The sequence below is a fragment of the Dipodomys ordii genome, unplaced genomic scaffold, assembly GCF_000151885.1.
Source record: "Dipodomys ordii isolate 6190 unplaced genomic scaffold, Dord_2.0 Scaffold8, whole genome shotgun sequence".
Taxonomy (NCBI): Eukaryota; Metazoa; Chordata; class Mammalia; order Rodentia; family Heteromyidae; genus Dipodomys; species Dipodomys ordii.
The window spans coordinates 34,116,780-34,127,685 of NW_012267224.1; the positions used below are offsets into that span (position 1 = coordinate 34,116,780).

At 32.7% G+C, this 10,906-nt stretch overlaps 1 protein-coding gene across 5 annotated transcripts in view; it reads right to left on the reverse strand.

The window, feature by feature from the left end:
• The window catches only part of Epha5 (EPH receptor A5), a 303,516-nt gene that overhangs the window by 130,381 nt on the left and 162,229 nt on the right, over positions 1-10,906 (reverse strand). For 4 of the 5 annotated variants that reach the window (XM_013008946.1, XM_013008943.1, XM_013008945.1 and 1 more), the window contains exon 4: positions 569-724. The exons of the other annotated variant lie outside the window; for it this stretch is intronic. In XM_013008946.1, the coding sequence (XP_012864400.1) occupies positions 569-724 (156 nt within the window). The remainder of the gene's footprint in view (positions 1-568; positions 725-10,906) is intronic. 5 annotated transcript variants of the gene reach the window in all.

Genomic DNA, 10,906 nt, shown 5'->3' on the forward strand with positions numbered 1-10,906 from the left:
AATATATCTGTATACTAGCGACACGTTTCTAAGAAGAATCACTGAAAACTTAGAGCTGATTCAAATCTGATTTTGCACCCATAGTAATGCATGCTTTTTATTTGTTTTCTGACTTGTCAATTACTTTCAAAATGGGCTACGGCTTTAGTGGAATGTTTTAACTAAGTAAAGGTGTCATTTAGTGCATAACTATATGATTAGAATTTTTTTAATGTCTTAGAAAGAAGAAGGAAACAGGTTTGACAAGGAAAGCAGACATGCTGAAGTCTTATTAGGTTGTCAAGATCACTAATGTAAACCACAAAATAGTGGGGGCAATTATGTATCTGTTTCTCAAATGTTGAGCTTCAAGTATAGAGAAAAGGATGAGGCTTGTAATCGTGAGTGATAAAAATGAAAAAATGTTCAGTGTGTCTTAAAGAAGATTGAACTTGAATAACTATATTGAGAAGACTACACAGATGCCTGTTTTAGGGGGAAATGTTAAGAGAATGGTAACAGGCTCCATCATACTGTTTCTTCAGACTGGTGAAAGTTAGCATCACCAAATACCCATGGGTTTTCTTACTTGTGCATGCCATTGTGGGCGGGTCAGACTCCCTCCTGAAATAATCCTTTTCACAGACACAAGAGGTTGAAGCTTCCTCATGGGTGTAACTGTGAGGTGGACATTGGCTGCAGCTCTGGCTGTGAGGTGAGGCTTTGAAGAACCCAGGTCTGCACACTGTCAAAAGAAATAAGAGACTAAGCTTTTGCTAGGAACAGATGCAGTGTTTGCTTTGTGAATAATGGATTAGCTTGGCTAGGATACACAGATTACAGAGAACACAGTCTTTGCATCAATTTCAAGAGTTTTACATAAGCTTCTGGATCATAAATGCCAGACTATTCATTCAGACAATCAAATATTTATTTAAAGTATTCAAATTAAACATGTATGGAATGTACATATGTTAATGATTTTTATGCTACAGGAGCTTATAAGAAATTATTTTTATAGAAGGCAAATATTTATATGTGTTTGAAGAAGAAGCTGTGCTTTGAATACAATTTTCATTTTATTATTACTGCAACTCTGTTGAAGAAATTCAAATTATCCTATATAATCCTGAAATGTTATGCCACATAAAGCTACTAAATTTAATTAATTAATAGAGGACAGAAAATTTTCAGATTCTGTTTAGCCAGGGAGAATGTGTAAGTTTGCTAATACATCATCTATAAGAAATTAATTTCAGGAAATATCAAATTTTAAGCATTTGTTTCACATTACACTTATTGGATTAAAATTTTTTTCCTTTGATAGTCTTATAAAATAACAAATTCTGAAATAAGTGACATTGGTCAAGATGTTGTGTACTCACAAACTGACATGTTGAATTCAAACCATTACAAGTTAAGGAAGTTTTTAAGGATTTATTTCTTCTGATATCAACAATAGTAATGTAGTGTACAAATTAATGATTGTTAAAAGTGGAATTTATGTCTTATTTGATAATTTTATACTCAGGATACATAATCATGTTTGATCCTAGTGGGTATTCAGAAAGTATAATAAGCTAAATGAATATATGATTGGCATGCTAAGAGATCAAACCTCAGTTATTTAGGATAATATAGACAGTGTCTTTGCTGATGATTTGTTAACAAACTTATGAAATTGGTGATCAGATAAACTAAGAGCTCATAAAGCAAGTCTTTGTATTCTTTAATTTCCAGGGATTCATATGCTTCTTTCTGTTCAACCAAACTTCAGAACCTTTATTGCTCTTTCTGGACCAATTATACTAAAGTAATGGTATGAATACTTTTTAGGTCTTATTTTACACATAGCTACTCAACTTCTTTTTTTTCTATTTTCAATATTCAGTAAATATAACAAAGAGTATTTATTCAAGTAATAATGCAATGCTGAAGCTTGATAGAAATTTCTGGTAAAAATAATGTGTCAGAGCTAAGTTTTACATGTTATAAATGATCTCCGGGTTTTAGTAATCCATACCAAGGCTTTTTGCTATTACTATGAATAATCAGAAATTTGCAAAAAAAAGAGAAAATACTTTTTTCAGTAGATTTAATTATAGTGATAATAAAGCCTTAATACTCTTAAAAATTCAGAGAGAATATGAAGTTATTTGAGAGATAAAAAGAGCTTTGTAATAGTATTAAGTGCATTCTTACAATGAAATTATTAGAAGATTTAAAATAATAATTCTTACATAGGACTGCTATAGCAGTGATTACCATACTTGGATTCTAAAATACCCAATTTTTCTTCTTCTATTTCTTTATCCATTCTCAATTTAAATCCTATGAAGTGAAGTGTCAATCCACACATTCTCTATATTTGGAATTAATTTATCATTTGTGAAACACTCTTTCCATTTTTGTTCCCCTGCCAGGTGGAAGACTAGAATTCAGGGTCTTCTAATTTAAGCAGACCTTTTATGACCACAGTTTTTAGGCTACCCTTGCTTCATGCCTCTGGTTTTGGCATTTTACTGATTAATTGAAGGTCAGAGTCTCACAGATTTGTCTTCTGGGGCTGTATTTGAACTGTGATCATCATGACAATGGCATGAGCCATTTTTCAGACACCTCTTCATGGGAACTTTTGAAACAGAAGATATAAATTTAAGTCAAATGGAGATAACAATGCTTTTCTGCTTTTTAGCTTAATAAATTCTTTTGATAGGTGTTGAGGGCCAAGAACTCCTTGGTAATAGAGAACACAAGACACTCTTAAGATAGGTCAAGTTACCAGATGGCAAATTAGATGTTCATTAGACTTTTTATTGTGTATAATAATTGTACAAAGCAGTAGATTTCATTTGGACATTTTCTCATATGCATATAAAAATGCTTGTATGTAGATTCCCCCAACTACCCTCCCTCCACTATCCTTCTGTCCACTTCCTATTCTGTAATAGCATTTTTTTTTACTTGTTTCTAGCTTACAGAGGGTGAATGTGGACCTAACCGTATCAGTAAATAATATATTTGTTTGAGACTTTATTTTATAGGTAATGGAAAATCATTGCAAACATTTGGTGAATTAACATTCTGTACATATGCAATAATTGCAGTTATATATAAGGAGATAATGAGTATAGTGTTTAAGAAATCATTTCACAACAGCATGGGGAAAATCAATCCATGGAAATAGATTGCATTCTATTAGAAGTGACTAACTCTCCTTGCTATTGCAATGGTTCAGAAAGCAAGAAAAGAGTAGATGACCTCAAGGAATTAGTCAAAATTTACTGGATTGCATACTATGTTTAGTGATTTAGATGAATGAAAATGCAAGCATAAGAATAATTTTAACATGTTTGTGTTAAAGTGCTAGAATCAGTTTATTAGACTAGATAATTTTAGATACAAAATGTATTTTCAGGATAATAATGATTATTTAATGCACTATTTAATGTGAGGGATTAAAAAATATAAATAAAGGTATAGTAGTTGAATGTAGTTGAGTTGAATACTTTCTAAGAAAGTAATAACAAAGTGTAATATGTATTTCTTTAAGTTATAACTCCAGAAACTTTGCTTTGCCCTAAAGTTTAATTCACTTCCTAACATTAGTACAATTATTTTGTAGCTTCTTATCTTCAAACTTCTTAGAATCATTATTCCTCTGTCCAGCTCTGAATCATATCAAATTAATACAACAAAACTTGCCTGTGGGGACAAAAACATACAAACACGGTATATTTTACAAAAGTCTCAGGGTCTTGACCTTGATTAAAGTCAACATAGGGATTCTATTTCAAACATTTCTCCTTGTTTCATTAGACTTTATACCTCCCATGCCACTTCTAGTTTTCTGGTGGTTAATTGGAGATAAGAGTCTCATGGACTTCCCTTTCCCCAGCTAGCTTTGAACCACAATCCTCAGATCTCAGCCTCCTGAGTAGCTGGGATTACAGGCATGAGCCACCAGTGCCCGGCCTATATGTTCTATTTTTAAATGCTGAATAAAAACACTTCATGTAGTATAAATATATCCAACATTACATTTTATCTTTAAAAATGAAATTAACTACATCAATAGGAAACTGTTTCTCAGTCACAACACAAAATTATCTACATTGTGAATGTACATGTAAGTAAATATTAATGATGCAGTATTTTAAAGAATAGACACAAATACTGATGAACTATCTCACTAATTTCTTTAGAATTCAAAGGGAAGATTAAAACATGCTCATGCAATTGTGCATGAGAAACTGCACTTGTTCTGTTGGAAATAATATATGTAGCTATGAATATAAATATAGAAAATAAAAACAGAGAATTCAAGGGACACACATTTATTCAAATCAGTTTACTCCAAATGAGAATTACAAGGAATCATGTCATTTTGCAAATGTTCAGTCCATAGTTTTGAGATGTTACTCTTTTGAAATTAAAACTTACAAATTAACGAAAACAACTGGCTAATGTAGTTCATTTGGTAAAAAAAAAAAATCAACTATCCATTTCTAATTTTCAATGTGTAAGTGTCCTGCTGGGTCTCAAATTAAACAATTTCTGATGTCAATGTTTAGGAGTTTAATTCTTTATTCACAGATTGGGAAACTCATCCAAAGAAACAGATTAAAACTGTTTTCATGATATGGCTTATTTCTAAATGCTTCAGTCAGGCAAACATTATTTTCTGCAGCTGCTTATTTTATGTGTATTTATGTTTAGTTAATTTACTTTTTCTTCTTTGTTTATAAGATCTGTGTTTCAGAATTGTTCCATTATTTTCAGAGATTCTTTGTATGTCCTTAGATATCTGGAAATCTCAATTTAGAAACCAGAATGGGTTTTTTTTTCAAATGCCAGAGCAAGAAGAATAAGGAAGCCAGAAAAATGATAATTCTGAAAGCCTGATCTCACAGATGATTAGAAAGCAGAGCTCCCATTTTGTAATATGGGAATTTAGACATTAAGATTATAGACTCAGTCTAAGTTAGATTATATATTGTGGCAAATTCCCTTTGTGTGGTTAGTCATGATTAACATTCTTGCATCATTTTTCAGAACAGGCTGTCTTGGTGGCCACACGACAAAGAGGTTGTATAACAGCAGAAGCCATATTATAAAACAAAATAAATATTTTTGTTTAATTAATTTTATTGTAAAGGTGATATACTGAGGGGTTATAGTTATGTAAGTAAGATAATGAGTATATTTCTTGTCAAACAATATAAGTGACTCTTATTCAGAAGGCCTACTAGTGATGGTCAGTGAGGAAAACTCTACATCGATTCTAATCATTTCACTAGCATAATAATAATGTGAAATCTATAATATTAATATTTCTATTTTATAAGAATAAGGCTAAGCAAGATACTTCAGTTTTCAAAATGGATAAGTAGGGAATCAAGAAATTTAGTACATTTTCTACTTCAGACTAATGTATCCAATACACCAGGGCATATCAGAAATAATGCTGTAATTAGTATAAACAAATTCAAAATATTCACTCTATTAGAATTTAAAATTTAAAAGATTGCCCATAATAAAGATTATGTATTAATGCAATCTCACAAAAAAAATCTGTGAAAGTAAAATAAACCCACTATTTCTTTTTTATTAAAGGAATTTTGGTAAAGTCTTTGTGCACATCCAAAATTATAATGCATTAGTGGTGCTGTGGCTCAAGTGATAGAGTGCTCACCTTGAACTGACGGACAGTGCTCAGGCCCAGAATTCAAAGCCCCATGACCAAAAAAAAAAAATTATAATGCATACTAATTTTGCACATTCTATAGTGTAAGGTATATTAAATAGGTAGGTTTCATTAGGAAGCCGATGAAGAGAATACCACGCTCTATTAAGGCAGGAAAAGAAGTTTATTTACCAAACTGCTGCCTCCACCATGCACGGTGGAGAGGCATGGCTGATAAAGGAAAGGAGTGACTGACCCGTAGGCCAGGGACAGGAAGAGGTGTGGCCAGGTAGAGGAAAGATGTGGCCACACTGGATCTGGATGTGATCTCAGGGTCTGGGACCCTCCTAAGGTCAGATGGGAGACATGTGACCAGATGTGGCCCAGGATGTGACCTAGCAGGAGGGGAAGGTGACTGCTTCCAGGTCTGCCAGTTACCTAGGTAACAGATACTGGGCAGAAACCTAGCCAAGGCATAGGGAGGTGTCCCTGTGCAGACCTTACATATAGCTCTATATTACCATTTAGGAAACAATATCAATATTCTAGGAAATAATCTCATGTTATTCACTAAAAATATATGAAGAATTACAGGTAGTAGATTCTAATGACACCATATAAAAATTACAGAACTTCAGCATGTATGTTTCTCTTTTCAATTTTTTTTCTATTATATTTACTTTTTGTACGTTTTTAGGTCTTGGATCCCCCTAAACTGAATTAAAACTTTTTGCACTAAAGTAACACAAGTTTGAAAAAAATAATTTGCTTAGTGTTATCTCAATATTTGTATATTAAATACGTGGGTATCTGGACCTGGGGCCTTAGAGAGATTATAATGAGTAAGTGAAGTGATTAGTGAGATTTGATGGGAGATGATAGAAAAAAGTCAGGAAGATCACTGGCTCAAAAAAATCTTGGGCTATTTGACAAAACTGTGTCTCAACAATCATTTTTTTTGATGTTTCTTTTTTTTTATTTTATTTGTGAACATACTGTACAGAGGAGTTACAATTACATGGGCAGGATAATGTGTACATTTCTTACCAAGCATTGAAGCCTACGCCTTTGTTTACCCTTCACATCCCTTCCCAGCCTCCCCCCTCCCCCCCAATCCCAATCCTTCTCCTTCCCCCCCCCCCCCCCCCGCACCGACGTTGTAAAGCTCGTTTTGGACATGACAACTTGTACTTCTCATTGTTGCAACAGGTCCACCTGTATCTTTAAACAACTGGTTTTTCCCCATCTCCTCCTCAAGTTATACTGACATCAAATATAGTGAAAGCAGGGGTTATACTGTGGGGGAGGGACATACAAAGCAACAAAGAGATAATCTTATAAATGCATTAGAAACACATGCATGAAAGAAAAAAACATTAAAATACATATCTAAGGGTTCATTTTCCTGACATCACATTATCTGACCTTTTCCGCTTGACTCATAGAAATACTAGATATTGCAAATAAGGGAAACCATGGGACCTATGTTTCTTTGGGCCTGGCTTACTTCACTTAATATAATTTTTTCCAAGTTGTCATTCTTTCTGATGGCGGCATAGAATTCCATTGTGTATATATACCACATTTTCTTGATCCATTCATCTACTGAGGGGCATCTGGATTGGTTCCATATCTTAGCTATGGTAAATAATGTTTTTTTAATTAACAGAATAACTTTATTGTATATGTTGGAAGTTTGTAGAAAGTATCAGGGACTTGGCCATATCTGGAGATACCCACTGCCTCTGAAATAAATAAAGTAGAAAGATTCCAAAGTGTGGATATTTACAATCTAAGGTATTTCTCTTTTAACTTGTGCCCCTGGGCTGGAAAAAAGGTAACACTTTGCTTATTGTTTTCTTCCCATGATCTTCCAGTGTATTGTCTGAGAACAGGTAGGTAAAGACTCTCCTGTTTTCTCAGATTTCCTAAATTTCATATATATATATATAGATACATATATATACATATATATAATTGTAAAAGTAGTGTACAGAGGGGTTACAGTTACATGAGAAAGATAATGAATCCATTTCTTATCGAGTAAATGATCAAAATATTAATATGAAAGTATTTGTGTCTAATTGGCTTACTTAAGGACTTTGACAAAAATTAATATTTAGAATAAAGAAATAATACATTTTCAAGAATTATCTTGTAAGAGAGCTTTGAACTCTCATATATACTATATTGAGAACAGAACTATTTTTTTTTTTTCATCCATGATGGGGCTTGACCACAGCCTGGGCTCTTTTTCTCAAAGCTAGTGCTCTACTACTTTGAGCCACAGTTCCACTTCCCATTTTGTTGTTGTTGTTGCTGTTTTGGTGGTTAATTGGAGATAAGAGTGTCATTGACTTTTCTGCCCCCAGATGGCTTTGAACTTTGATCCTCTGATTTCAGTCGCTTGATTAGCTAGGACTACAAGCATAAGCCACCAGTCCCTATCCTGTTCAGAACTCTTAAGCATCCCAGTATCACAGTATGCATATATCTGAGACAGAAGATTGACAGTCATATCCATTTAGATCCAAAAGAAAAACAGAAAACAACATAACTGTAATTTAGTCTTTGTAAGTCATTACATTATTTGGTTTCTCCCCTGAATCTACTGTATTTCAGTTAATATATCTGTGTATACTTGCATACCAGGAAAGGATGAGAATGTTGAAAAAGGTAACATTGATCAAGAAGAATTATATTCATGAATGGATTTGTTTAATGGCAGCTCCTTTGTACTTCTACTTAAAGGTATTACAAAATACTTATGAAACAAAAGAAAATGCAATGAATAAATTTACAAGTCTTCAAAGCTAAAAATATAAACAGCCCAGAATTACAAGTGTAGTCCCTGCTACCTAGGGAGACAGAAACAGGATCATGACTTAAGCCAATCTTGTTATGTAACCAAGGCCTTATATCAAAATCAATAAAATTGGTTTGGAGGCGTGACTCAAGTGGTAGCATGCCAGCCAATGAGTGAAAGCAAGCATTAGACAATGAGTTTGAATCCTGGTCTTGTACAAAAATAATATAAAAACCTCATGACTGGGGTGTAGCTCATGTGGTAATTTGCCTAGCATATGTAAGACTCACTGTTCAATTATAGCATATTAAATATAGATCAATAATTAAGTAAACAAATAGCTATTTTATGATATAATTATGGTTTTATATGTTAGAGATATCTGCCTGTTAATGGTAATATTTCTTGAAAAGAAATATAAAAAGAATTTTTTACATTACAACTACCTTCTAAATCTTTCCACTAGTGTTGTAATACTATGTATATGTGTCTGTTTATTTTAACACAACACTCAGAATCAATTAATATCTGTCCATTCTATGTTTCCAATTGTTAAGAAGCTCATAAAAATTTAACACAATGAAAGAGGTAACATAAGTACTAATCTGATCAAAGAAGTTGTTTAATGCTTTCAGACAGGGCAAATTTGCATAAATATTTTCAATCAGTTACTTTAGTCATGTGGAATGTTACTCAATATCTCTGCCCAATACTTCAGTTTAATGGAATGTTTGCTATATAAGTAGTTACTTGTTTAAAGTAATATAATTCCCAGTCCTTGATGAAAATACACAGTGAAAGCTTCTGTGAGCATATGAACACTTGCTAAAAAGGCAATAGAAACAGGTTTCAAGATAATGAATAGAAAAAAAGTGAGAATTGTACAAAAAAGTTCCAGATGATTGAGTGCAATATTATATACTGGTTGATTCAGATATCATATACGGGTTAGACTTCAAAGACAAAAATTTGGTAAGTGTTATAAGATGGATTTATAAGAACCAGACCTAAGAACACCCAATAGTGGGACATGGCAGATGTTCAATACAATTTTACTGCCATGTGTTCAAATACTGGGGAAAAAGTATCACTTAGAGATCAAAAGCACAGATATTGACTAAAAAATGTACTGAATACATTCAATAGTAACAGAAGTTACAGTTGGGAATATTTAACATATCACTGACATTGCTCGTGATAGATGAACATGAAAAAATAGAAAAAATTATGTAAGGAACAGTTAATTTTAATAAACATTTAAACTCTGATGGTTACAATGCTTTATGTTAATCTTACAATGAATCACTAATAAATGTCAACAAGGACATTGTGAATATGAGACATAGATGAATAATACAACCTTTTCTAAATTTATCCTATTTACAAAAGTTAAAAGTTAATCAGTTGCAAAATTGGAAAAATAAATAATTAAAAAGGCAACCTATGATGGTTTACTAGAATGAAATGTTTAGTCCTATGATTAAACATGTCATGGAGTTTTATCTCTAAGCTTGCAGACAAAGATGAAAACAAAATAATTGTATGGTTTGGATAATTTGAGTAATCTGTGGTGAGTTTATGTGGTATTTGAGTTATATCATACATATTTGTTCTACCCACATTTTGCTCTAATCTAAACTAATAAAAATAAAATTGTGGCCCATAAGAAGCAACTGAATATTCTACCTAAGTATTCAGTGATATAAGCATGTAGTTAGTGGGATTTAATTATTTTTATGTTTTTCTTTAGGTATATAGAGGTAAAATAGTTTAAGTCCAATTCACAGTGAATTGTATTTTATGGCTTGATCATTTTGTCTGCAAACTTCCATACTACACAGTATTTGGAATTGTTATTTCTGAAGTTCTATTGCCTTTTGTATTGATCTTTACAATAACGGTCGTAACCTGATGTATGAGTATCTCCTAGATATCAGCCTTGTAGTTTGAGTAGTTCACAGAGGTCATCAATATAATTTCCATCTCATCCTTTATCCTTTGGATTGTCTTCTTTCTATAGCATCCATTTCTCTTTTTATATTTTTGGTGCTAATCTTTCATTTTCATAATTTTGAAAGAACTACTACTGGTTTCTTTTATTTCAAATTATCAGCAAGCATTTATTTTTCCTTAATCTTTCTGCATATTTCATTTGTCTTCTTATCCTAACACATGTATGTTGTTGTTGTTTTACCCTTTATATCCCTTCCTACAATTGGCTTCTTTAAGAAATATATTTCCAAAAAGTGGGGGAGACAAGATGGCGGAGGAGAAGCTGGAATCTGAACAAGCTCTCGCATAGAAAGCAGTTTTAGAGTTCCAGTGAACAGTCCTAAGCCAGAGAAACACACCAAGTGTGCCATCACAGGACAGAGAGTTAGATAAGTGAGGGAAAGCCAAGGCAAGAATACACATCTGAGCGCTAGCCAGCAGCC